The sequence below is a fragment of the Ranitomeya imitator genome, chromosome 5 (assembly GCF_032444005.1).
Source record: "Ranitomeya imitator isolate aRanImi1 chromosome 5, aRanImi1.pri, whole genome shotgun sequence".
NCBI classification, from domain to species: domain Eukaryota; kingdom Metazoa; phylum Chordata; class Amphibia; order Anura; family Dendrobatidae; genus Ranitomeya; species Ranitomeya imitator.
The window spans coordinates 2,173,190-2,200,622 of record NC_091286.1 but is presented as its reverse complement, the minus strand read 5'-3'; the positions used below and the strand labels follow the sequence as shown (position 1 = coordinate 2,200,622).

Sequence of the window (27,433 nt, the reverse complement as noted above, 5' to 3'; positions counted from 1 at the left end):
TATGTACAAACAATTAAATATAAAAAGGGATTAACAGAAGAAAATCGACTTACGTTTCTTTCATATCATTCAATGGTACGCCGTGTGGTGGCTGGGGGGAGGGGACCTTCCCCCAAATCTTCAGGTCAGATTGCACAGCCTGTCGTAGGTGAATTCCCCGGCAAAAGACACCTCCTTGTCTGTGCCTCTGAGTTTTATACCTTTGCCCGAAACTAAGGGTCTCTCCACCCTGGATGACATCATGGGGTGGGCAGAGCTATAGAATGCACTCCTCTCTCTTGAGTATATGAAAAACCATCATCCCACATATCTTGGCGTATGAACCTCGTAGAAAGATGACACCGAGGCCCATGTCAAAAATGTATTTATGTATTTTTCCCACTGCAATCATTAATAGGTGGTATGATATTTACATTGCAAGGACAAAAGAACTTTTTTTTTCCGTGTGCTTCTACTTGTACTTTTAGTTTAAAGCCATAAAACTCCTCAGTGAACGTTGCTGGCACGCTGGTCTCACATTACAGCTGTATAGCAGGGGGGAGGGAGGAAGAATGGTTTAGAATTCCAGCCTGTGCTGGCAGGCAGAGAGGAGGGGGTGGGGGGTCAGAGAGCCCACAGCGTGTGTCTGGAACCATTGCACCTTCTGAAAAATCACTCAGACCATGGCATTTTTTACATTTTGGTGACACATTCATATACATATTACACACACATATTTCATGCATACACGTATTACACACACATCTATATATTGCACACATATACATATTACACACACAACAAACATATATATATATATATATACATATTACACGCACATATTACACACGCATCTATATATTGCACATATACATATTGCACACACATATTACATACATATACATATTACACACACATATTACACACACATATTGCATATAAATACATATTACACATGTATACATACCAGCGTGCTCCTCTGTGCTTGGGAGAGTTTTGTGGCTACAAAATACTGTACAGGGGCTAATACAATGATGACGGCCGCTCCAATTAAGGCACTAATCCCCAGGATGTAATAGAGAAGGATTATCCCGACAATAATCTGCAAAAAAAAGAATCTCATTGAGAGCAAGAGCAGCACCTCACAATCCCCCCACACCCTAAAATCCCCTCCTCACCCACAATTCCCTCCACACCAGACAACCGTGTCTATACTCCCAAATCTTCCAACACCCAAAAAGTCTCCCACAGTCTCCCCCAAACCTCATAATCCTGAGTGTCACCTAGGCTCTCAGAGGTTTCGGGTGTGGGGTGATTGTGGGGTGTCACCCAGGCTCTCAGAGGTTTCGAGTGTGGGGAGTCACCCAGGCTATCGGAGGTTTCGGGTGTGGGGTGATTGTGGGAAGTCACCCAGACTCTCGGAGGTTTCGGGTGTGGGGTGATATTGGGGTGTCACCCAGACTCTCGGAGGTTTCGGGTGTGGGGTGATTGTGGGGAGTCACCCAGGCTCTCGGAGGTTTCGGGTGTGGGGTGATTGTGGGGAGTCACCCAGACTCTCGGAGGTTTCGGGTGTGGGGTGATTGTGGGGAGTCACCCAGGCTCTTGGAGGTTTCGGGTGTGGGGTGATATTGGGGTGTCACCCAGACTCTCGGAGGTTTCGGGTGTGGGGTGATTGTGGGGAGTCACCCAGGCTATCGGAGGTTTCGGGTGTGGGGTGATTGTGGGGAGTCACCCAGGCTCTCAGAGGTTTCGGGTGTGGGGTGATTGTGGGGAGTCACCCAGGCTCTCGGAGGTTTCGGGTGTGGGGTGATTGTGGGGAGTCACCCACGCTCTCGGAGGTTTCGGGTGTGGGGTGATTGTGGGGAGTCACCCAGGCTATCGGAGGTTTCGGGTGTGGGGTGTCACCCAGACTCTCGGAGGTTTCGGGTGTGGGGTGATTGTGGGGAGTCACCCGAGCTCTCAGAGGTTTCGGGTGTGGGGTGATATTGGGGTGTCACCCAGACTCTCGGAGGTTTTGGGTGTGGGGTGATTGTGGGGAGTCACCCAGACTCTCGGAGGTTTCGGGTGTGGGGTGATTGTGGGGAGTCACCCAGGCTCTCGGAGGTTTCGGGTGTGGGGTGATTGTGGGGAGTCACCCAGACTCTCGGAGGTTTCGGGTGTGGGGTGATTGTGGGGAGTCACCCAGGCTCTCGGAGGTTTCGGGTGTGGGGTGATATTGGGGTGTCACCCAGACTCTCGGAGGTTTCGGGTGTGGGGTGATTGTGGGGAGTCACCCAGGCTATCGGAGGTTTCGGGTGTGGGGTGATTGTGGGGAGTCACCCAGGCTCTCAGAGGTTTCGGGTGTGGGGTGATTGTGGGGAGTCACCCAGGCTCTCGGAGGTTTCGGGTGTGGGGTGATTGTGGGGAGTCACCCACGCTCTCGGAGGTTTCGGGTGTGGGGTGATTGTGGGGAGTCACCCAGGCTATCGGAGGTTTCGGGTGTGGGGTGTCACCCAGACTCTCGGAGGTTTCGGGTGTGGGGTGATTGTGGGGAGTCACCCGGGCTCTCAGAGGTTTCGGGTGTGGGGTGACATTGGGGTGTCACCCAGACTCTCGGAGGTTTTGGGTGTGGGGTGATTGTGGGGAGTCACCCAGGCTCTCGGAGGTTTCGGGTGTGGGGTGATTGTGGGGAGTCACCCAGGCTCTCAGAGGTTTCGGGTGTGGGGTGATTGTGGGGAGTCACCCAGGCTCTCGGAGGTTTCGGGTGTGGGGTGATTGTGGGGTGTCACCCAGGCTCTCGGAGGTTTCGGGTGTGGGGTGATTGTGGGGAGTCACCCAGGCTATCGGAGGTTTCGGGTGTGGGGTGTCACCCAGACTCTCAGAGGTTTCGGGTGTGGGGTGATTGTGGGGAGTCACCCAGGCTATCGGAGGTTTCGGGTGTGGGGTGATTGTGGGGAGTCACCCAGGCTCTCAGAGGTTTCGGGTGTGGGGTGATTGTGGGGAGTCACCCAGGCTCTCAGAGGTTTCGGGTGTGGGGTGATTGTGGGGAGTCACCCAGGCTCTCGGAGGTTTTGGGTGTGGGGTGATTGTGGGGAGTCACCCAGGCTATCGGAGGTTTCGGGTGTGGGGTGTCACCCAGACTCTCGGAGGTTTCGGGTGTGGGGTGATTGTGGGGAGTCACCCAGGCTCTCAGAGGTTTCGGGTGTGGGGTGATTGTGGGGAGTCACCCAGGCTCTCGGAGGTTTCGGGTGTGGGGTGACTGTGGGGAGTCACCCAGGCTCTCAGAGGTTTCGGGTGTGGGGTGATTGTGGGGAGTCACCCAGGCTCTCAGAGGTTTCGGGTGTGGGGTGATTGTGGGGTGTCACCCAGACTCTCGGAGGTTTCGGGTGTGGGGTGATTGTGGGGAGTCACCCAGGCTCTCAGAGGTTTCGGGTGTGGGGTGATATTGGGGTGTCACCCAGACTCTCGGAGGTTTCGGGTGTGGGGTGATTGTGGGGAGTCACCCAGGCTCTCGGAGGTTTCGATTGTGGGGAGTCACCCAGGCTCTCAGAGGTTTCGGGTGTGGGGTGATATTGGGGTGTCACCCAGACTCTCGGAGGTTTCGGGTGTGGGGTGATATTGGGGTGTCACCCAGACTCTCGGAGGTTTCGGGTGTGGGGTGATATTCGGGTGTCACCCAGGCTCTCAGAGGTTTCGGGTGTGGGGTGTTATTGGGGTGTCACCCAGACTCTCAGAGGTTTCGGGTGTGGGGTGATATTGGGGTGTCACCCAGACTCTCGGAGGTTTCGGGTGTGGGGTGATATTGGGGTGTCACCCAGGCTCTCAGAGGTTTCGGGTGTGGGGTGATATTGGGGTGTCACCCAGACTCTCGGAGGTTTCGGGTGTGGGGTGATTGTGGGGAGTCACCCAGGCTCTCGGAGGTTTCGGGTGTGGGGTGACTGTGGGGAGTCACCCAGACTCTCGGAGGTTTCGGGTGTGGGGTGATTATGGGGAGTCACCCAGGCTCTCGGAGGTTTCGGGTGTGGGGTGACTGTGGGGAGTCACCCAGACTCTCGGAGGTTTCGGGTGTGGGGTGATTGTGGGGAGTCACCCAGGCTCTCAGAGATTTCGGGTGTGGGGTGATTGTTGGGAGACACCCAGGCTCTCGGAGGTTTCGGGTGTGGGGTGATTGTGGGGAGTCACCCAGGCTCTCAGAGGTTTCGGGTGTGGGGTGACTGTGGGGAGTCACCCAGACTCTCGGAGGTTTCGGGTGTGGGGTGATTGTGGGGAGTCACCCAGACTCTCGGAGGTTTCGGGTGTGGGGTGATTGTGGGGAGTCACCCAGACTCTCGGAGGTTTCGGGTGTGGGGTGACGGTGGGGAGTCACACAGACTCTCGGAGGTTTCGGCTGTGGGGAGTCACCCAGGCTCTCAGAGGTTTTGGGTGTGGGGTAATTGTGGGGAGTCACCCAGGCTCTCAGAGGTTTCGGGTGTGGGATGATTATGGGGTGTCACTCAGGCTCTCGGAGGTTTCGGGTGTGGGGTGATTGTGGGGAGTCACCCAGACTATCGGAGGTTTCGGCTGTGGGGAGTCAACCAGTCACCCAGGCTCTCGGAGGTTTCGGGTGTGGGATGATATTGGGGTGTCACCCAGACTCTCGGAGGTTTCGGGTGTGGGGTGATTGTGGGGAGTCACCCAGGCTATCGGAGGTTTCGGGTGTGGGGTGATTGTGGGGAGTCACCCAGGCTCTCAGAGGTTTCGGGTGTGGGGTGATTGTGGGGAGTCACCCAGGCTCTCGGAGGTTTCGGGTGTGGGGTGATTGTGGGGAGTCACCCACGCTCTCGGAGGTTTCGGGTGTGGGGTGATTGTGGGGAGTCACCCAGGCTATCGGAGGTTTCGGGTGTGGGGTGTCACCCAGACTCTCGGAGATTTCGGGTGTGGGGTGATTGTGGGGAGTCACCCAGGCTCTCAGAGGTTTCGGGTGTGGGGTGATATTGGGGTGTCACCCAGACTCTCGGAGGTTTTGGGTGTGGGGTGATTGTGGGGAGTCACCCAGGCTCTCGGAGGTTTCGGGTGTGGGGTGATTGTGGGGAGTCACCCAGGCTCTCAGAGGTTTCGGGTGTGGGGTGATTGTGGGGAGTCACCCAGGCTCTCGGAGGTTTCGGGTGTGGGGTGATTGTGGGGAGTCACCCAGGCTATCGGAGGTTTCGGGTGTGGGGTGATTGTGGGGAGTCACCCAGGCTCTCAGAGGTTTCGGGTGTGGGGTGATTGTGGGGAGTCACCCAGGCTCTCGGAGGTTTCGGGTGTGGGGTGATTGTGGGGTGTCACCCAGGCTATCGGAGGTTTCGGGTGTGGGGTGATTGTGGGGTGTCACCCAGGCTCTCGGAGGTTTCGGGTGTGGGGTGATTGTGGGGAGTCACCCAGGCTATCGGAGGTTTCGGGTGTGGGGTGTCACCCAGACTCTCGGAGGTTTCGGGTGTGGGGTGATTGTGGGGAGTCACCCAGGCTATCGGAGGTTTCGGGTGTGGGGTGATTGTGGGGAGTCACCCAGGCTCTCAGAGGTTTCGGGTGTGGGATGATTGTGGGGAGTCACCCAGGCTCTCGGAGGTTTGGATTAAGGGAAGTCACCCAGGTTCTCAGAGGTTTCGGGTGTGGGATGATTGTGGGGAGTCACCCAGGCTCTCAGAGGTTTCGGGTGTGGGGTGATTGTGGGGAGTCACCCAGGCTCTCAGATGTTTCGGGTGTGGGGTGATTGTGGGGAGTCACCCAGGCTCTCGGAGGTTTCGGGTGTGGGGTAATTGTGGGGAGTCACCCAGGCTCTCAGAGGTTTCGGGTGTGGGATGATTGTGGGGAGTCACCCAGGCTCTCAGAGGTTTCGGGTGTGGGGTGATTGTGGGGAGTCACCCAGGCTCTCAGAGCTTTCGGGTGTGGGGTGATTATGGGGAGACACCCAGGCTCTCAGAGGTTTCGGGTGTGGGATGATTGTGGGGAGTCACCCATGCTCTCAGAGGTTTCGGGTGTGGGATGATTGTGGGGAGTCACCAAGACTCTCGGAGGTTTCGGGTGTTGGGTGATTGTGGGGAGTCACCCAGGCTCTCAGAGGTTTCGGGTGTGGGGTGACGGTGGGGAGTCACCCAGGCTCTCGGAGGTTTTGGGTGTGGGGTGATTGTGGGGAGTCACCCAGGCTCTCAGAGGTTTCGGGTGTGGGATGATTGTGGGGAGTCACCCAGGCTCTCAGAGGTTTCGGGTGTGGGATGATTGTGGGGTGTCACCCAGGCTCTCAGAGGTTTCGGGTGTGGGGTGATTGTGGGGAGTCACTCAGGCTCTCAGAGGTTTCGGGTGTGGGGTGATTGTGGGGAGTCACTCAGGCTCTCAGAGGTTTCGGGTGTGGGATGATTGTGGGGAGTCACCCAGGCTCTGAGGTTTCGGGTGTGGGGTGATTGTGGGGAGTCACCCAGGCTCTCGGAGGTTTCGGGTGTGGGGTGATTGTGGGGAGTCACTCAGGCTCTCAGAGGTTTCGGGTGTGGGGTGATTGTGGGGAGTCACTCAGGCTCTCAGAGGTTTCGGGTGTGGGATGATTGTGGGGAGTCACCCAGGCTCTCTGAGATTTCGGGTGTGGGGTGATTGTGGGGAGTCACCCAGGCTCTCAGAGGTTTCGGGTGTGGGATGATTGTGGGGTGTCACCCAGGCTCTCAGATGTTTCGGGTGTGGGGTGATTGTGGGGTGTCACCCAGGCTCTCAGAGGTTTCGGGTGTGGGATGATTGTGAGGAGTCACCCAGGCTCTCAGAGTTTTCGGGTGTGGGATGATTGTGGGGTGTCACCCAGGCTCTCAGAGGTTTCGGGTGTGGGGTGATTGTGGGGAGTCACCCAGGCTCTCGGAGGTTTCGGGTGTGGGGTGATTGTGGGGTGTCACCCAGGCTCTCGGAGGTTTCGGGTGTGGGGTGATTGTGGGGAGTCACCCACGCTATCGGAGGTTTCGGGTGTGGGGTGTCACCCAGACTCTCGGAGGTTTCGGGTGTGGGGTGATATTGGGGTGTCACCCAGACTCTCGGAGGATTCGGGTGTGGGGTGATATTGGGGTGTCACCCAGGCTCTCAGAGGTTTCGGGTGTGGGGTGATATTGGGGTGTCACCCAGGCTCTCAGAGGTTTCGGGTGTGGGGTGATATTGGGGTGTCACCCAGACTCTCAGAGGTTTCGGGTGTGGGGTGATATTGGGGTGTCACCCAGACTCTCGGAGGTTTCGGGTGTGGGGTGATATTGGGGTGTCTCCCAGGCTCTCAGAGGTTTCGGGTGTGGGGTGATATTGGGGTGTCACCCAGACTCTCGGAGGTTTCGGGTGTGGGGTGATTGTGGGGAGTCACCCAGGCTCTCAGAGGTTTCGGGTGTGGGGTGACTGTGGGGAGTCACCCAGACTCTCGGAGGTTTCGGGTGTGGGGTGATTGTGGGGAGTCACCCAGGCTCTCGGAGGTTTCGGGTGTGGGGTGACTGTGGGGAGTCACCCAGACTCTCGGAGGTTTCGGGTGTGGGGTGATTGTGGGGAGTCACCCAGGCTCTCAGAGGTTTCGGGTGTGGGGTGATTGTTGGGAGACACCCAGGCTCTCGGAGGTTTCGGGTGTGGGGTGATTGTGGGGAGTCACCCAGGCTCTCAGAGGTTTCGGGTGTGGGGTGACTGTGGGGAGTCACCCAGACTCTCGGAGGTTTCGGGTGTGGGGTGATTGTGGGGAGTCACCCAGACTCTCGGAGGTTTCGGGTGTGGGGTGATTGTGGGGAGTCACCCAGACTCTCGGAGGTTTCGGGTGTGGGGTGACGGTGGGGAGTCACACAGACTCTCGGAGGTTTCGGCTGTGGGGAGTCACCCAGGCTCTCAGAGGTTTCGGGTGTGGGATGATTGTGGGGAGTCACCCATGCTCTCAGAGGTTTCGGGTGTGGGATGATTGTGGGGAGTCACCCAGACTCTCGGAGGTTTCGGGTGTTGGGTGATTGTGGGGAGTCACCCAGGCTCTCAGAGGTTTCGGGTGTGGGGTGACGTGGGGAGTCACCCAGGCTCTCGGAGGTTTTGGGTGTGGGGTGATTGTGGGGAGTCACCCAGGCTCTCAGAGGTTTCGGGTGTGGGATGATTGTGGGGAGTCACCCAGGCTCTCAGAGGTTTCGGGTGTGGGATGATTGTGGGGTGTCACCCAGGCTCTCAGAGGTTTCGGGTGTGGGGTGATTGTGGGGAGTCACCCAGGCTCTCAGAGGTTTCGGGTGTGGGGTGATTGTGGGGAGTCACTCAGGCTCTCAGAGGTTTCGGGTGTGGGATGATTGTGGGGAGTCACCCAGGCTCTCAGAGGTTTCGGGTGTGGGATGATTGTGGGGAGTCACCCAGGCTCTCGGAGGTTTCGGGTGTGGGGTGATTGTGGGGAGTCACCCAGGCTCTCGGAGGTTTCGGGTGTGGGGTGATTGTGGGGAGTCACTCAGGCTCTCAGAGGTTTCGGGTGTGGGGTGATTGTGGGGAGTCACTCAGGCTCTCAGAGGTTTCGGGTGTGGGGTGATTGTGGGGAGTCACCCAGGCTCTCGGAGGTTTCGGGTGTGGGGTGATTGTGGGGAGTCACCCAGGCTCTCAGAGGTTTCGGGTGTGGGATGATTGTGGGGAGTCACCCAGGCTCTCAGAGGTTTCGGGTGTGGGGTGATTGTGGGGAGTCACCCAGGCTCTCGGAGGTTTCGGGTGTGGGGTGATTGTGGGGAGTCACCCAGGCTCTCAGAGGTTTCGGGTGTGGGGTGACGGTGGGGAGTCACTCAGGCTCTCAGCGGTTTCGGGTGTGGGGTGATTGTGGGGAGTCACCCAGGCTCTCGGAGGTTTCGGGTGTGGGGTGATTGTGGGGAGTCACCCAGGCTCTCAGAGGTTTCGGGTGTGGAGTGATTGTGGGGAGTCACCCAGGCTCTCGGAGGTTTCGGGTGTGGGGTGATTGTGGGGAGTCACCCAGGCTCTCAGAGGTTTCGGGTGTGGGGTGATTGTGGGGAGTCACCCAGGCTCTCGGAGGTTTCGGGTGTGGGGTGACTGTGGGGAGTCACCCAGGCTCTCAGATGTTTCGGGTGTGGGATGATTGTGGGGAGTCACCCAGGCTCTCAGATGTTTCGGGTGTGGGGTGATTGTGGGGAGTCACCCAGGCTCTCGGAGGTTTCGGGTGTGGGGTGACTGTGGGGAGTCACCCAGGCTCTCAGATGTTTCAGGTGTGGGATGATTGTGGGGTGTCACCCAGGCTCTCAGAGGATTCGGGTGTGGGGTGATTGTGGGGAGTCACCCAGATTCTCAGAGGTTTCAGGTGTGGGATGATTGTGGGGTGTCACCCAGGCTCTCAGAGGTTTCGGGTGTGGGGTGATTGTGGGGAGTCACCCAGGCTCTCGGAGGTTTCGGGTGTGGGGTGATTGTGGGGAGTCACCCAGGCTCTCAGCGGTTTCGGGTGTGGGGTGATTGTGGGGAGTCACTCAGGCTCTCAGAGGTTTCGGGTGTGGGGTGATTGTGGGGAGTCACCCAGGCTCTCGGAGGTTTCGGGTGTGGGGTGATTGTGGGGAGTCACCCAGGCTCTCAGAGGTTTCGGGTGTGGGATGATTGTGGGGAGTCACCCAGGCTCTCAGAGGTTTCGGGTGTGGGGTGATTGTGGGGAGTCACCCAGGCTCTCGGAGGTTTCGGGTGTGGGGTGATTGTGGGGAGTCACCCAGGCTCTCAGCGGTTTCGGGTGTGGGGTGACTGTGGGGAGTCACCCAGGCTCTCAGATGTTTCGGGTGTGGGATGATTGTGGGGAGTCACCCAGGCTCTCAGATGTTTCGGGTGTGGGGTGATTGTGGGGAGTCACCCAGGCTCTCGGAGGTTTCGGGTGTGGGGTGACTGTGGGGAGTCACCCAGGCTCTCAGATGTTTCAGGTGTGGGATGATTGTGGGGTGTCACCCAGGCTCTCAGAGGATTCGGGTGTGGGGTGATTGTGGGGAGTCACCCAGATTCTCAGAGGTTTCAGGTGTGGGATGATTGTGGGGTGTCACCCAGGCTCTCAGAGGTTTCGGGTGTGGGATGATTGTGGGGAGTCACCCAGGCTCTCGGAGATTTCGGGTGTGGGGTGATTGTGGGGAGTCACCCAGGCTCTCAGAGGTTTCGGGTGTGGGATGATTGTGGGGAGTCACCCAGGCTCTCGGAGGTTTGGATTAAGGGGAGTCACCAAGGTTCTCAGAGGTTTCGGGTGTGGGATGATTGTGGGGTGTCACCCAGGCTCTCAGAGGTTTCGGGTGTGGGATGATTGTGGGGAGTCACCCATGCTCTCAGAGGTTTCGGGTGTGGGATGATTGTGGGGAGTCACCCAGACTCTCGGAGGTTTCGGGTGTTGGGTGATTGTGGGGAGTCACCCAGGCTCTCAGAGGTTTCGGGTGTGGGGTGACGGTGGGGAGTCACCCAGGCTCTCGGAGGTTTTGGGTGTGGGGTGATTGTGGGGAGTCACCCAGGCTCTCAGAGGTTTCGGGTGTGGGATGATTGTGGGGAGTCACCCAGGCTCTCAGAGGTTTCGGGTGTGGGATGATTGTGGGGTGTCACCCAGGCTCTCAGAGGTTTCGGGTGTGGGGTGATTGTGGGGAGTCACTCAGGCTCTCAGAGGTTTCGGGTGTGGGGTGATTGTGGGGAGTCACTCAGGCTCTCAGAGGTTTCGGGTGTGGGATGATTGTGGGGAGTCACCCAGGCTCTCAGAGGTTTCGGGTGTGGGATGATTGTGGGGAGTCACCCAGGCTCTCGGAGGTTTCGGGTGTGGGGTGATTGTGGGGAGTCACTCAGGCTCTCAGAGGTTTCGGGTGTGGGGTGATTGTGGGGAGTCACTCAGGCTCTCAGAGGTTTCGGGTGTGGGATGATTGTGGGGAGTCACCCAGGCTCTCGGAGATTTCGGGTGTGGGGTGATTGTGGGGAGTCACCCATGCTCTCAGAGGTTTCGGGTGTGGGATGATTGTGGGGAGTCACCCAGGCTCTCAGAGGTTTCGGGTGTGGGATGATTGTGGGGTGTCACCCAGGCTCTCAGAGGTTTCGGGTGTGGGGTGATTGTGGGGAGTCACCCAGGCTCTCAGAGGTTTCGGGTGTGGGATGATTGTGGGGAGTCACCCAGGCTCTCAGAGGTTTCGGGTGTGGGATGATTGTGGGGTGTCACTCAGGCTCTCGGAGGTTTCGGGTGTGGGGTGATTGTGGGGTGTCACCCAGGCTATCGGAGGTTTCGGGTGTGGGGTGATTGTGGGGTGTCACCCAGGCTCTCGGAGGTTTCGGGTGTGGGGTGATTGTGGGGAGTCACCCAGGCTATCGGAGGTTTCGGGTGTGGGGTGTCACCCAGACTCTCGGAAGTTTCGGGTGTGGGGTGATTGTGGGGAGTCACCCAGGCTATCGGAGGTTTCGGGTGTGGGGTGATTGTGGGGAGTCACCCAGGCTCTCAGAGGTTTCGGGTGTGGGGTGATTGTGGGGAGTCACCCAGGCTCTCAGAGGTTTCGGGTGTGGGGTGATTGTGGGGAGTCACCCAGGCTCTCGGAGGTTTCGGGTGTGGGGTGATTGTGGGGAGTCATCCAGGCTATCGGAGGTTTCGGGTGTGGGGTGTCACCCAGACTCTCGGAGGTTTCGGGTGTGGGGTGATTGTGGGGAGTCACCCAGGCTCTCAGAGGTTTCGGGTGTGGGGTGATATTGGGGTGTCACCCAGACTCTCGGAGGTTTCGGGTGTGGGGTGAATGTGGGGAGTCACCCAGGCTCTCAGAGGTTTCGATTGTGGGGAGTCACCCAGGCTCTCGGAGGTTTCGGGTGTGTGGTAATTGTGGGGAGTCACCCAGGCTCTCAGAGGTTTCGGGTGTGGGGTGATTGTGGGGAGTCACCCAGGCTCTCGGAGGTTTCGGGTGTGGGGTGATTGTGGGGAGTCACCCAGGCTCTCGGAGGTTTCGGGTGTGGGGTGATTGTGGGGAGTCACCCAGGCTCTCAGAGGTTTCGGGTGTGGGGTGATTGTGGGGAGTCACCCAGGCTCTCAGAGGTTTCGGGTGTGGGGTGATTGTGGAATGTCACCCAGACTCTCGGAGGTTTCGGGTGTGGGGTGATTGTGGGGAGTCACCCAGGCTCTCAGAGGTTTCGGGTGTGGGGTGATATTGGGGTGTCACCCAGACTCTCGGAGGTTTCGGGTGTGGGGTGATTGTGGGGAGTCACCCAGGCTCTCGGAGGTTTCGATTGTGGGGAGTCACCCAGGCTCTCAGAGGTTTCGGGTGTGGGGTGATATTGGGGTGTCACCCAGACTCTCGGAGGTTTCGGGTGTGGGGTGATATTGGGGTGTCACCCAGACTCTCGGAGGTTTCGGGTGTGGGGTGATATTGGGGTGTCACCCAGACTCTCGGAGGATTCGGGTGTGGGGTGATATTGGGGTGTCACCCAGGCTCTCAGAGGTTTCGGGTGTGGGGTGATATTGGGGTGTCACCCAGACTCTCGGAGGTTTCGGGTGTGGGGTGATATTGGGGTGTCACCCAGGCTCTCAGAGGTTTCGGGTGTGGGGTGATATTGGGGTGTCACCCAGACTCTTGGAGGTTTCGGGTGTGGGGTGATTGTGGGGAGTCACCCAGGCTCTCGGAGGTTTCGGGTGTGGGGTGACTGTGGGGAGTCACCCAGACTCTCGGAGGTTTCGGGTGTGGGGTGATTGTGGGGAGTCACCCAGGCTCTCGGAGGTTTCGGGTGTGGGGTGACTGGGGAGTCACCCAGACTCTCGGAGGTTTCGGGTGTGGGGTGATTGTGGGGAGTCACCCAGGCTCTCGGAGGTTTCGGGTGTGGGGTGATTGTTGGGGGACACCCAGGCTCTCGGAGGTTTCGGGTGTGGGGTGATTGTGGGGAGTCACCCAGGCTCTCAGAGGTTTCGGGTGTGGGGTGACTGTGGGGAGTCACCCAGACTCTCAGAGGTTTCGGGTGTGGGGTGATTGTGGGGAGTCACCCAGACTCTCGGAGGTTTCGGGTGTGGGGTGATTGTGGGGAGTCACCCAGACTCTCGGAGGTTTCGGGTGTGGGGTGACGGTGGGGAGTCACACAGACTCTCGGAGGTTTCGGCTGTGGGGAGTCACCCAGGCTCTCAGAGGTTTCGGGTGTGGGGTAATTGTGGGGAGTCACCCAGGCTCTCAGAGGTTTCGGGTGTGGGATGATTGTGGGGTGTCACACAGGCTCTCGGAGGTTTCGGCTGTGGGGAGTCACCCAGGCTCTCGGAGGTTTTGGGTGTGGGATGATTGTGGGGAGACACCCAGGCTCTCAGAGGTTTCGGGTGTGGGGTGATATTGGGGTGTCACCCAGACTCTCGGAGGTTTCGGGTGTGGGGTGACTGTGGGGAGTCACCCAGGCTCTCGGAGGTTTCGGGTGTGGGGTGACTGTGGGGAGTCACCCAGACTCTCGGAGGTTTCGGGTGTGGGGTGATTGTGGGGAGTCACCCAGGCTCTCGGAGGTTTCGGGTGTGGGGTGACTGTGGGGAGTCACCCACACTCTCGGAGGTTTCGGGTGTGGGGTGATTGTGGGGAGTCACCCAGGCTCTCGGAGGTTTCGGGTGTGGGGTGACTGTGGGTGTGGGGAGTCACCCAGACTCTCGGAGGTTTCGGGTGTGGGGTGATTGTGGGGAGTCACCCAGGCTCTCGGAGGTTTCGGGTGTGGGGTGACTCTGGGGAGTCACCCAGACTCTCGGAGGTTTCGGGTGTGGGGTGATTGTTGGGAGACACCCAGGCTCTCGGAGGTTTCGGGTGTGGGGTGATTGTGGGGAGTCACCCAGACTCTCGGAGGTTTCGGGTGTGGGGTGATTGTGGGGAGTCATCCAGGCTCTCAGAGGTTTCGGGTGTGGGGTGACTGTGGGGAGTCACCCAGACTCTCGGAGATTTCGGGTGTGGGGTGATTGTGGGGAGTCACCCAGACTCTCGGAGGTTTCGGGTGTGGGGTGATTGTGGGGAGTCACCCAGACTCTCGGAGGTTTCGGGTGTGGGGTGACTGTGGGGAGTCACACAGACTCTCGGAGGTTTCGGCTGTGGGGAGTCACCCAGACTCTCGGAGGTTTCGGGTGTGGGGTGATTGTTGGGAGACACCCAGGCTCTCGGAGGTTTCGGGTGTGGGGTGATTGTGGGGAGTCACCCAGGCTTTCAGAGGTTTCGGGTGTGGGGTAATTGTGGGGAGTCACCCAGGCTCTCAGAGGTTTCGGGTGTGGGATGATTGTGGGGTGTCACCCAGGCTCTCGATGGTTTCGGGTGTGGGATGATTGTGGGGAGTCACCCAGGCTCTCAGAGGTTTTGGGTGTTGGGTGATTGTGGGGAGACACCCAGGCTCTCAGAGGTTTCGGGTGTGGGGTGACTGTGGGGAGTCACCCAGGCTCTCGGAGGTTTCCGGTGTGGGGTGATTGTGGGGAGTCACCCAGACTCTCGGAGGTTTCGGCTGTGGGGAGTCACCCAGGCTCTCAGAGGTTTCGGGTGTGGGATGATTGTGGGGTGTCACCCAGGCTCTCAGAGGTTTTGGGTGTGGGATGATTGTGGGGAGACACCCAGGCTCTCAGAGGTTTCGGGTGTGGGGTGATTGTGGGGTGTCACCCAGACTCTCGGAGGATTCGGGTGTGGGGTGATATTGGGGTGTCACCCAGGCTCTCAGAGGTTTCGGGTGTGGGGTGATATTGGGGTGTCACCCAGACTCTCGGAGGTTTCGGGTGTGGGGTGATATTGGGGTGTCACCCAGGCTCTCAGAGGTTTCGGGTGTGGGGTGATATTGGGGTGTCACCCAGACTCTCAGAGGTTTCGGGTGTGGGGTGATATTGGGGTGTCACCCAGACTCTCGGAGGTTTCGGGTGTGGGGTGATATTGGGGTGTCTCCCAGGCTCTCAGAGGTTTCGGGTGTGGGGTGATATTGGGGTGTCACCCAGACTCTCGGAGGTTTCGGGTGTGGGGTGATTGTGGGGAGTCACCCAGGCTCTCAGAGGTTTCGGGTGTGGGGTGACTGTGGGGAGTCACCCAGACTCTCGGAGGTTTCGGGTGTGGGGTGATTGTGGGGAGTCACCCAGGCTCTCGGAGGTTTCGGGTGTGGGGTGACTGTGGGGAGTCACCCAGACTCTCGGAGGTTTCGGGTGTGGGGTGATTGTGGGGAGTCACCCAGGCTCTCAGAGGTTTCGGGTGTGGGGTGATTGTTGGGAGACACCCAGGCTCTCGGAGGTTTCGGGTGTGGGGTGATTGTGGGGAGTCACCCAGGCTCTCAGAGGTTTCGGGTGTGGGGTGACTGTGGGGAGTCACCCAGACTCTCGGAGGTTTCGGGTGTGGGGTGATTGTGGGGAGTCACCCAGACTCTCGGAGGTTTCGGGTGTGGGGTGATTGTGGGGAGTCACCCAGACTCTCGGAGGTTTCGGGTGTGGGGTGACGGTGGGGAGTCACACAGACTCTCGGAGGTTTCGGCTGTGGGGAGTCACCCAGGCTCTCAGAGGTTTCGGGTGTGGGATGATTGTGGGGAGTCACCCATGCTCTCAGAGGTTTCGGGTGTGGGATGATTGTGGGGAGTCACCCAGACTCTCGGAGGTTTCGGGTGTTGGGTGATTGTGGGGAGTCACCCAGGCTCTCAGAGGTTTCGGGTGTGGGGTGACGTGGGGAGTCACCCAGGCTCTCGGAGGTTTTGGGTGTGGGGTGATTGTGGGGAGTCACCCAGGCTCTCAGAGGTTTCGGGTGTGGGATGATTGTGGGGAGTCACCCAGGCTCTCAGAGGTTTCGGGTGTGGGATGATTGTGGGGTGTCACCCAGGCTCTCAGAGGTTTCGGGTGTGGGGTGATTGTGGGGAGTCACTCAGGCTCTCAGAGGTTTCGGGTGTGGGGTGATTGTGGGGAGTCACTCAGGCTCTCAGAGGTTTCGGGTGTGGGATGATTGTGGGGAGTCACCCAGGCTCTCAGAGGCTTCGGGTGTGGGATGATTGTGGGGAGTCACCCAGGCTCTCGGAGGTTTCGGGTGTGGGGTGATTGTGGGGAGTCACCCAGGCTCTCGGAGGTTTCGGGTGTGGGGTGATTGTGGGGAGTCACTCAGGCTCTCAGAGGTTTCGGGTGTGGGGTGATTGTGGGGAGTCACTCAGGCTCTCAGAGGTTTCGGGTGTGGGGTGATTGTGGGGAGTCACCCAGGCTCTCGGAGGTTTCGGGTGTGGGGTGATTGTGGGGAGTCACCCAGGCTCTCAGAGGTTTCGGGTGTGGGATGATTGTGGGGAGTCACCCAGGCTCTCAGAGGTTTCGGGTGTGGGGTGATTGTGGGGAGTCACCCAGGCTCTCGGAGGTTTCGGGTGTGGGGTGATTGTGGGGAGTCACCCAGGCTCTCAGAGGTTTCGGGTGTGGGGTGACGGTGGGGAGTCACTCAGGCTCTCAGCGGTTTCGGGTGTGGGGTGATTGTGGGGAGTCACCCAGGCTCTCGGAGGTTTCGGGTGTGGGGTGATTGTGGGGAGTCACCCAGGCTCTCAGAGGTTTCGGGTGTGGAGTGATTGTGGGGAGTCACCCAGGCTCTCGGAGGTTTCGGGTGTGGGGTGATTGTGGGGAGTCACCCAGGCTCTCAGAGGTTTCGGGTGTGGGGTGATTGTGGGGAGTCACCCAGGCTCTCGGAGGTTTCGGGTGTGGGGTGACTGTGGGGAGTCACCCAGGCTCTCAGATGTTTCGGGTGTGGGATGATTGTGGGGAGTCACCCAGGCTCTCAGATGTTTCGGGTGTGGGGTGATTGTGGGGAGTCACCCAGGCTCTCGGAGGTTTCGGGTGTGGGGTGACTGTGGGGAGTCACCCAGGCTCTCAGATGTTTCAGGTGTGGGATGATTGTGGGGTGTCACCCAGGCTCTCAGAGGATTCGGGTGTGGGGTGATTGTGGGGAGTCACCCAGATTCTCAGATGTTTCAGGTGTGGGATGATTGTGGGGTGTCACCCAGGCTCTCAGAGGTTTCGGGTGTGGGGTGATTGTGGGGAGTCACCCAGGCTCTCGGAGGTTTCGGGTGTGGGGTGATTGTGGGGAGTCACCCAGGCTCTCAGCGGTTTCGGGTGTGGGGTGATTGTGGGGAGTCACTCAGGCTCTCAGAGGTTTCGGGTGTGGGGTGATTGTGGGGAGTCACCCAGGCTCTCGGAGGTTTCGGGTGTGGGGTGATTGTGGGGAGTCACCCAGGCTCTCAGAGGTTTCGGGTGTGGGATGATTGTGGGGAGTCACCCAGGCTCTCAGAGGTTTCGGGTGTGGGGTGATTGTGGGGAGTCACCCAGGCTCTCGGAGGTTTCGGGTGTGGGGTGATTGTGGGGAGTCACCCAGGCTCTCAGCGGTTTCGGGTGTGGGGTGACTGTGGGGAGTCACCCAGGCTCTCAGATGTTTCGGGTGTGGGATGATTGTGGGGAGTCACCCAGGCTCTCAGATGTTTCGGGTGTGGGGTGATTGTGGGGAGTCACCCAGGCTCTCGGAGGTTTCGGGTGTGGGGTGACTGTGGGGAGTCACCCAGGCTCTCAGATGTTTCAGGTGTGGGATGATTGTGGGGTGTCACCCAGGCTCTCAGAGGATTCGGGTGTGGGGTGATTGTGGGGAGTCACCCAGATTCTCAGAGGTTTCAGGTGTGGGATGATTGTGGGGTGTCACCCAGGCTCTCAGAGGTTTCGGGTGTGGGATGATTGTGGGGAGTCACCCAGGCTCTCGGAGATTTCGGGTGTGGGGTGATTGTGGGGAGTCACCCAGGCTCTCAGAGGTTTCGGGTGTGGGATGATTGTGGGGAGTCACCCAGGCTCTCGGAGGTTTGGATTAAGGGGAGTCACCAAGGTTCTCAGAGGTTTCGGGTGTGGGATGATTGTGGGGTGTCACCCAGGCTCTCAGAGGTTTCGGGTGTGGGATGATTGTGGGGAGTCACCCATGCTCTCAGAGGTTTCGGGTGTGGGATGATTGTGGGGAGTCACCCAGACTCTCGGAGGTTTCGGGTGTTGGGTGATTGTGGGGAGTCACCCAGGCTCTCAGAGGTTTCGGGTGTGGGGTGACGGTGGGGAGTCACCCAGGCTCTCGGAGGTTTTGGGTGTGGGGTGATTGTGGGGAGTCACCCAGGCTCTCAGAGGTTTCGGGTGTGGGATGATTGTGGGGAGTCACCCAGGCTCTCAGAGGTTTCGGGTGTGGGATGATTGTGGGGTGTCACCCAGGCTCTCAGAGGTTTCGGGTGTGGGGTGATTGTGGGGAGTCACTCAGGCTCTCAGAGGTTTCGGGTGTGGGGTGATTGTGGGGAGTCACTCAGGCTCTCAGAGGATTCGGGTGTGGGATGATTGTGGGGAGTCACCCAGGCTCTCAGAGGTTTCGGGTGTGGGATGATTGTGGGGAGTCACCCAGGCTCTCGGAGGTTTCGGGTGTGGGGTGATTGTGGGGAGTCACTCAGGCTCTCAGAGGTTTCGGGTGTGGGGTGATTGTGGGGAGTCACTCAGGCTCTCAGAGGTTTCGGGTGTGGGATGATTGTGGGGAGTCACCCAGGCTCTCGGAGATTTCGGGTGTGGGGTGATTGTGGGGAGTCACCCATGCTCTCAGAGGTTTCGGGTGTGGGATGATTGTGGGGAGTCACCCAGGCTCTCAGAGGTTTCGGGTGTGGGATGATTGTGGGGTGTCACCCAGGCTCTCAGAGGTTTCGGGTGTGGGGTGATTGTGGGGAGTCACCCAGGCTCTCAGAGGTTTCGGGTGTGGGATGATTGTGGGGAGTCACCCAGGCTCTCAGAGGTTTCGGGTGTGGGATGATTGTGGGGTGTCACTCAGGCTCTCGGAGGTTTCGGGTGTGGGGTGATTGTGGGGTGTCACCCAGGCTATCGGAGGTTTCGGGTGTGGGGTGATTGTGGGGTGTCACCCAGGCTCTCGGAGGTTTCGGGTGTGGGGTGATTGTGGGGAGTCACCCAGGCTATCGGAGGTTTCGGGTGTGGGGTGTCACCCAGACTCTCGGAAGTTTCGGGTGTGGGGTGATTGTGGGGAGTCACCCAGGCTATCGGAGGTTTCGGGTGTGGGGTGATTGTGGGGAGTCACCCAGGCTCTCAGAGGTTTCGGGTGTGGGGTGATTGTGGGGAGTCACCCAGGCTCTCAGAGGTTTCGGGTGTGGGGTGATTGTGGGGAGTCACCCAGGCTCTCGGAGGTTTCGGGTGTGGGGTGATTGTGGGGAGTCATCCAGGCTATCGGAGGTTTCGGGTGTGGGGTGTCACCCAGACTCTCGGAGGTTTCGGGTGTGGGGTGATTGTGGGGAGTCACCCAGGCTCTCAGAGGTTTCGGGTGTGGGGTGATATTGGGGTGTCACCCAGACTCTCGGAGGTTTCGGGTGTGGGGTGAATGTGGGGAGTCACCCAGGCTCTCAGAGGTTTCGATTGTGGGGAGTCACCCAGGCTCTCGGAGGTTTCGGGTGTGTGGTAATTGTGGGGAGTCACCCAGGCTCTCAGAGGTTTCGGGTGTGGGGTGATTGTGGGGAGTCACCCAGGCTCTCGGAGGTTTCGGGTGTGGGGTGATTGTGGGGAGTCACCCAGGCTCTCGGAGGTTTCGGGTGTGGGGTGATTGTGGGGAGTCACCCAGGCTCTCAGAGGTTTCGGGTGTGGGGTGATTGTGGGGAGTCACCCAGTCTCTCAGAGGTTTCGGGTGTGGGGTGATTGTGGAATGTCACCCAGACTCTCGGAGGTTTCGGGTGTGGGGTGATTGTGGGGAGTCACCCAGGCTCTCAGAGGTTTCGGGTGTGGGGTGATATTGGGGTGTCACCCAGACTCTCGGAGGTTTCGGGTGTGGGGTGATTGTGGGGAGTCACCCAGGCTCTCGGAGGATTCGATTGTGGGGAGTCACCCAGGCTCTCAGAGGTTTCGGGTGTGGGGTGATATTGGGGTGTCACCCAGACTCTCGGAGGTTTCGGGTGTGGGGTGATATTGGGGTGTCACCCAGACTCTCGGAGGTTTCGGGTGTGGGGTGATATTGGGGTGTCACCCAGACTCTCGGAGGATTCGGGTGTGGGGTGATATTGGGGTGTCACCCAGGCTCTCAGAGGTTTCGGGTGTGGGGTGATATTGGGGTGTCACCCAGACTCTCGGAGGTTTCGGGTGTGGGGTGATATTGGGGTGTCACCCAGGCTCTCAGAGGTTTCGGGTGTGGGGTGATATTGGGGTGTCACCCAGACTCTTGGAGGTTTCGGGTGTGGGGTGATTGTGGGGAGTCACCCAGGCTCTCGGAGGTTTCGGGTGTGGGGTGACTGTGGGGAGTCACCCAGACTCTCGGAGGTTTCGGGTGTGGGGTGATTGTGGGGAGTCACCCAGGCTCTCGGAGGTTTCGGGTGTGGGGTGACTGGGGAGTCACCCAGACTCTCGGAGGTTTCGGGTGTGGGGTGATTGTGGGGAGTCACCCAGGCTCTCGGAGGTTTCGGGTGTGGGGTGATTGTTGGGGGACACCCAGGCTCTCGGAGGTTTCGGGTGTGGGGTGATTGTGGGGAGTCACCCAGGCTCTCAGAGGTTTCGGGTGTGGGGTGACTGTGGGGAGTCACCCAGACTCTCAGAGGTTTCGGGTGTGGGGTGATTGTGGGGAGTCACCCAGACTCTCGGAGGTTTCGGGTGTGGGGTGATTGTGGGGAGTCACCCAGACTCTCGGAGGTTTCGGGTGTGGGGTGACGGTGGGGAGTCACACAGACTCTCGGAGGTTTCGGCTGTGGGGAGTCACCCAGGCTCTCAGAGGTTTCGGGTGTGGGGTAATTGTGGGGAGTCACCCAGGCTCTCAGAGGTTTCGGGTGTGGGATGATTGTGGGGTGTCACACAGGCTCTCGGAGGTTTCGGGTGTGGGGTGACGGTGGGGAGTCACCCAGGCTCTCAGAGGTTTCGGGTGTGGGGTAATTGTGGGGAGTCACCCAGGTTCTCAGAGGTTTCGGGTGTGGGATGATTGTGGGGAGTCACCCAGGCTCTCAGAGGTTTTGGGTGCTGGGTGATTGTGGGGAGTCACCCAGGCTCTCAAAGGTTTCGGGTGTGGGATGATTGTGGGGTGTCACCCAGACTCTCGGAGGTTTCGGCTGTGGGGAGTCACCCAGGCTCTCAGAGGTTTCGGGTGTGGGGTAATTGTGGGGAGTCACCCAGGCTCTCAGAGGTTTCGGGTGTGGGATGATTGTGGGGAGTCACCCAGGCTCTCAGAGATTTTGGGTGTTGGGTGATTGTGGGGAGACACCCAGGCTCTCAGAGGTTTCGGGTGTGGGGTAATTGTGGGGAGTCACCCAGACTCTCGGAGGTTTCGGCTGTGGGGAGTCACCCAGGCTCTCGGAGGTTTTGGGTGTGGGATGATTGTGGGGAGACACCCAGGCTCTCAGAGGTTTCGGGTGTGGGGTGATATTGGGGTGTCACCCAGACTCTCGGAGGTTTCGGGTGTGGGGTGACTGTGGGGAGTCACCCAGGCTCTCGGAGGTTTCGGGTGTGGGGTGACTGTGGGGAGTCACCCAGACTCTCGGAGGTTTCGGGTGTGGGGTGATTGTGGGGAGTCACCCAGGCTCTCGGAGGTTTCGGGTGTGGGGTGACTGTGGGGAGTCACCCACACTCTCGGAGGTTTCGGGTGTGGGGTGATTGTGGGGAGTCACCCAGGCTCTCGGAGGTTTCGGGTGTGGGGTGACTGTGGGTGTGGGGAGTCACCCAGACTCTCGGAGGTTTCGGGTGTGGGGTGATTGTGGGGAGTCACCCAGGCTCTCGGAGGTTTCGGGTGTGGGGTGACTCTGGGGAGTCACCCAGACTCTCGGAGGTTTCGGGTGTGGGGTGATTGTTGGGAGACACCCAGGCTCTCGGAGGTTTCGGGTGTGGGGTGATTGTGGGGAGTCACCCAGACTCTCGGAGGTTTCGGGTGTGGGGTGATTGTGGGGAGTCATCCAGGCTCTCAGAGGTTTCGGGTGTGGGGTGACTGTGGGGAGTCACCCAGACTCTCGGAGATTTCGGGTGTGGGGTGATTGTGGGGAGTCACCCAGACTCTCGGAGGTTTCGGGTGTGGGGTGATTGTGGGGAGTCACCCAGACTCTCGGAGGTTTCGGGTGTGGGGTGACTGTGGGGAGTCACACAGACTCTCGGAGGTTTCGGCTGTGGGGAGTCACCCAGACTCTCGGAGGTTTCGGGTGTGGGGTGATTGTTGGGAGACACCCAGGCTCTCGGAGGTTTCGGGTGTGGGGTGATTGTGGGGAGTCACCCAGGCTTTCAGAGGTTTCGGGTGTGGGGTAATTGTGGGGAGTCACCCAGGCTCTCAGAGGTTTCGGGTGTGGGATGATTGTGGGGTGTCACCCAGGCTCTCGATGGTTTCGGGTGTGGGATGATTGTGGGGAGTCACCCAGGCTCTCAGAGGTTTTGGGTGTTGGGTGATTGTGGGGAGACACCCAGGCTCTCAGAGGTTTCGGGTGTGGGGTGACTGTGGGGAGTCACCCAGGCTCTCGGAGGTTTCCGGTGTGGGGTGATTGTGGGGAGTCACCCAGACTCTCGGAGGTTTCGGCTGTGGGGAGTCACCCAGGCTCTCAGAGGTTTCGGGTGTGGGATGATTGTGGGGTGTCACCCAGGCTCTCAGAGGTTTTGGGTGTGGGATGATTGTGGGGAGACACCCAGGCTCTCAGAGGTTTCGGGTGTGGGGTGATTGTGGGGTGTCACTCAGGCTCTCAGAGGTTTCGGGTGTGGGGTGATTGTGGGGTGTCACCCAGGCTCTCAGAGGTTTCGGGTGTGGGGTGATTGTGGGGTGTCACTCAGGCTCTCAGAGGTTTCGGGTGTGGGGTGATTGTGGGGAGTTACCCAGGCTCTCGGAGGTTTCGGGTGTGGGGTGACTGTGGGGAGTCACCCAGGCTCTCAGATGTTTCGGGTGTGGGATGATTGTGGGGAGTCACCCAGGCTCTCAGATGTTTCGGGTGTGGGGTGATTGTGGGGAGTCACCCAGGCTCTCGGAGGTTTCGGGTGTGGGGTGACTGTGGGGAGTCACCCAGGCTCTCAGATGTTTCGGGTGTGGGATGATTGTGGGGTGTCACCCAGGCTCTCAGAGGTTTCGGGTGTGGGGTGATTGTGGGGTGTCACCCAGGTTCTCAGAGGTTTCGGGTGTGGGATGATTGTGGGGTGTCACCCAGGCTCTCAGAGGTTTCGGGTGTGGGATGATTGTGGGGAGTCACCCAGGCTCTCGGAGATTTCGGGTGTGGGGTGATTGTGGGGAGTCACCCAGGCTCTCAGAGGTTTCGGGTGTGGGATGATTGTGGGGAGTCACCCAGGCTCTCGGAGGTTTCGATTAAGGGGAGTCACCCAGGTTCTCAGAGGTTTCGGGTGTGGGATGATTGTGGGGTGTCACCCAGGCTCTCAGAGGTTTCGGGTGTGGGATGATTGTGGGGAGTCACCCATGCTCTCAGAGGTTTCGGGTGTGGGATGATTGTGGGGAGTCACCCAGGCTCTCAGAGGTTTCGGGTGTGGGGTGATTGTGGGGAGTCACTCAGGCTCTCAGAGGTTTCGGGTGTGGGGTGATTGTGGGGAGTCACCCAGGCTTTCGGAGGTTTTGGGTGTGGGGTGATTGTGGGGAGTCACCCAGGCTCTCAGAGGTTTCGGGTGTGGGAGGATTGTGGGGAGTCACCCAGGCTCTCAGAGGTTTCGGGTGTGGGATGATTGTGGGGTGTCACCCAGGCTCTCAGAGGTTTCGGGTGTGGGGTGATTGTGGGGAGTCACTCAGGCTCTCAGAGGTTTCGGGTGTGGGGTGATTGTGGGGAGTCACTCAGGCTCTCAGAGGTTTCGGGTGTGGGATGATTGTGGGGAGTCACCCAGGCTCTCAGAGGTTTCGGGTGTGGGATGATTGTGGGGAGTCACCCAGGCTCTCGGAGGTTTCGGGTGTGGGGTGATTGTGGGGAGTCACTCAGGCTCTCAGAGGTTTCGGGTGTGGGGTGATTGTGGGGAGTCACTCAGGCTCTCAGAGGTTTCGGGTGTGGGATGATTGTGGGGAGTCACCCAGGCTCTCTGAGATTTCGGGTGTGGGGTGATTGTGGGGAGTCACCCAGGCTCTCAGAGGTTTCGGGTGTGGGGTGATTGTGGGGAGTCACTCAGGCTCTCAGAGGTTTCGGGTGTGGGATGATTGTGGGGAGTCACCCAGGCTCTCAGAGGTTTCGGGTGTGGGGTGATTGTGGGGAGTCACTCAGGCTCTCAGAGGTTTCGGGTGTGGGGTGATTGTGGGGAGTCACCCAGGCTCTCGGAGGTTTTGGGTGTGGGGTGATTGTGGGGAGTCACCCAGGCTCTCAGAGGTTTCGGGTGTGGGATGATTGTGGGGAGTCACCCAGGCTCTCAGAGGTTTCGGGTGTGGGATGATTGTGGGGAGTCACTCAGGCTCTCAGAGGTTTCGGGTGTGGGGTGATTGTGGGGAGTCACTCAGGCTCTCAGAGGTTTCGGGTGTGGGGTGATTGTGGGGAGTCACCCAGGCTCTCAGAGGTTTCGGGTGTGGGGTGATTGTGGGGAGTCACTCAGGCTCTCAGAGGTTTCGGGTGTGGGGTGATTGTGGGGAGTCACTCAGGCTCTCAGAGGTTTCGGGTGTGGGGTGATTGTGGGGAGTCACTCAGGCTCTCAGAGGTTTCGGGTGTGGGGTGATTGTGGGGAGTCACCCAGGCTCTCAGAGGTTTCGGGTGTGGGGTGATTGTGGGGAGTCACTCAGGCTCTCAGAGGTTTCGGGTGTGGGGTGATTGTGGGGAGTCACTCAGGCTCTCAGAGGCTTCGGGTGTGGGATGATTGTGGGGAGTCACCCAGGCTCTCAGAGGTTTCGGGTGTGGGATGATTGTGGGGAGTCACCCAGGCTCTCGGAGGTTTCGGGTGTGGGGTGATTGTGGGGAGTCACTCAGGCTCTCAGAGGTTTCGGGTGTGGGGTGATTGTGGGGAGTCACTCAGGCTCTCAGAGGTTTCGGGTGTGGGATGATTGTGGGGAGTCACCCAGGCTCTCTGAGATTTCGGGTGTGGGGTGATTGTGGGGAGTCACCCAGGCTCTCAGAGGTTTCGGGTGTGGGGTGATTGTGGGGAGTCACTCAGGCTCTCAGAGGTTTCGGGTGTGGGATGATTGTGGGGTGTCACCCAGGCTCTCAGAGGTTTCGGGTGTGGGATGATTGTGGGGAGTCACTCAGGCTCTCAGAGGTTTCGGGTGTGGGGTGATTGTGGGGAGTCACTCAGGCTCTCAGAGGTTTCGGGTGTGGGGTGATTGTGGGGAGTCACTCAGGCTCTCAGAGGTTTCGGGTGTGGGATGATTGTGGGGAGTCACCCAGGCTCTCAGAGGTTTCGGGTGTGGGATGATTGTGGGGAGTCACCCAGGCTCTCGGAGGTTTCGGGTGTGAGGTGATTGTGGGGAGTCACCCAGGCTCTCGGAGGTTTCGGGTGTGAGGTGATTGTGGGGAGTCACTCAGGCTCTCAGAGGTTTCGGGTGTGGGGTGATTGTGGGGAGTCACTCAGGCTCTCAGAGGTTTCGGGTGTGGGATGATTGTGGGGAGTCACCCAGGCTCTCGGAGATTTCGGGTGTGGGGTGATTGTGGGGAGTCACCCAGGCTCTCAGAGGTTTCGGGTGTGGGATGATTGTGGGGAGTCACCCAGGCTCTCAGAGGTTTCGGGTGTGGGATGATTGTGGGGAGTCACCCAGGCTCTCGGAGGTTTCGGGTGTGGGGTGATTGTGGGGTGTCACCCAGGCTCTCAGAGGTTTCGGGTGTGGGATGATTGTGGGGTGTCACTCAGGCTCTCAGAGGTTTTGGGTGTGGGATAATTGTGGGGAGTCACCCAGGCTCTCAGAGGTTTCGGGTGTGGGATGATTGTGGGGTGTCACTCAGGCTCTCAGAGGTTTCGGGTGTGGGATGATTGTGGGGTGTCACCCAGGCTCTCGGAGGTTTCGGGTGTGGGGTGATTGTGGGGTGTCACCCAGGCTCTCAGAGGTTTCGGGTGTGGGATGATTGTGGGGTGTCACTCAGGCTCTCAGAGGTTTCGGGTGTGGGATGATTGTGGGGTGTCACCCAGGCTCTCGGAGGTTTCGGGTGTGGGGTGATTGTGGGGAGTCACTCAGGCTCTCAGAGGTTTCAGGTGTGGGGTGATTGTGGGGAGTCACTCAGGCTCTCAGAGGTTTCGGGTGTAGGATGATTGTGGGGAGTCACCCAGGCTCTCAGAGGTTTCGGGTGGTGGGTGATTGTGGGGAGTCACCCAGGCTCTCAGAGGTTTCGGGTGTGGGATGATTGTGGGGAGTCACCCAGGCTCTCAGAGGTTTCGGGTGTGGGATGATTGTGGGGAGTCACCCAGGCTCTCAGAGGTTTCGGGTGTGGGATGATTGTTGGGAGTCACCCAGGCTCTCAGAGGTTTCGGGTGTGGGATGATTGTGGGGAGTCACCCAGGCTCTCAGAGGTTTCGGGTGTGGGATGATTGTGGGGAGTCACCCAGGCTCTCAGAGGTTTCGGGTGTGGGATGATTGTGGGGTGTCACTCAGGCTCTCAGAGGTTTCGGGTGTGGGGTAATTGTGGGGAGTCACCCAGGCTCTCAGAGGTTTCGGGTGTGGGGTGATTGTGGGGAGTCACCCAGGCTCTCGGAGGTTTCGGGTGTGGGATGATTGTGGGGAGTCACCCAGGCTCTCAGAGGTTTCGGGTGTGGGGTGATTGTGGGGTGTCACCCAGGCTCTCAGAGGTTTCGGGTGTGGGGTGATTGTGGGGTGTCACTCAGGCTCTCAGAGGTTTCGGGTGTGGGGCGATTGTGGGGTGTCACCCAGGCTCTCAGAGGTTTCGGGTGTGGGATGATTGTGGGGAGTCACCCAGGCTCTCGGAGGTTTCGGGTGTGGGGTGATTAGGGTTAGGGTCCCCCATCTGCTGCACCTGCACAGGCATGGCCCAGAGATTGGGGCACAGGAAGAAGAACCACATGAGCTGATTGGTGTCGATGGCCACGAGGTTACAGATCTGGCCGGACGTCATCTCCCCCATGGACAGGTTGGAAGTGGACAAATGCATGATCTTATTGTAGATCTTGGTCTGCGGAAACACAAGCAGTAGAAATAGTTAAATCACCACAACTCCCAGCATCCCAAAGCCAGAAAGGAGCAGATGTAGTCAAGTATGCGGGGAGAGAGGGAGGAGGGGGGCACAAAGGGGGTGAGAAATGGGAGCGATCTACGAGGCCGACAAGATTATCCCCAATAATGACGCTGCTGATATCTGGGGGGTGCGGTATTTATTCACTGATCTCTGGGGGGTGCGGTATTTATTCACTGATCTCTGGGGGGTGCGGTATTTATCCCGATCTCAGGGGGTCACGGTATTTATCTGCTGATCTCTGGGGAAGTGGTATTTACAGTGCCTTGCGAAAGTATTCGGCCCCCTAGAACTTTTCATCCTTTTCCCACATATCACGCTTCAAACATAAAGATACCAAATGTACATTTTTGGTGAAGAAACAAGTGGAACACAATTGTGAAGTTGATCGAAATTTATTGTTTTTTTTAAATTTTTGTGTAAATTCAAAAACTGAACAGTGGGGCGTACAATATTATTCGGCCCCTTTACTTTCAGTGCAGAAGTTCATTGTGGA

General features: G+C 58.9%; 1 protein-coding gene across 1 annotated transcript in view; it reads right to left on the bottom strand.

The window, feature by feature from the left end:
• Positions 1-27,433, bottom strand: part of ABCC8 (ATP binding cassette subfamily C member 8) — a 434,375-nt gene that overhangs the window by 272,148 nt on the left and 134,794 nt on the right. Inside the window, exons 8-9 of the mRNA XM_069768187.1 lie at positions 26,722-26,877; positions 947-1,081 (exon numbers count right to left, since the gene is read on the bottom strand). Coding sequence (XP_069624288.1) covers positions 947-1,081; positions 26,722-26,877 — 291 coding nt within the window. The remainder of the gene's footprint in view (positions 1-946; positions 1,082-26,721; positions 26,878-27,433) is intronic.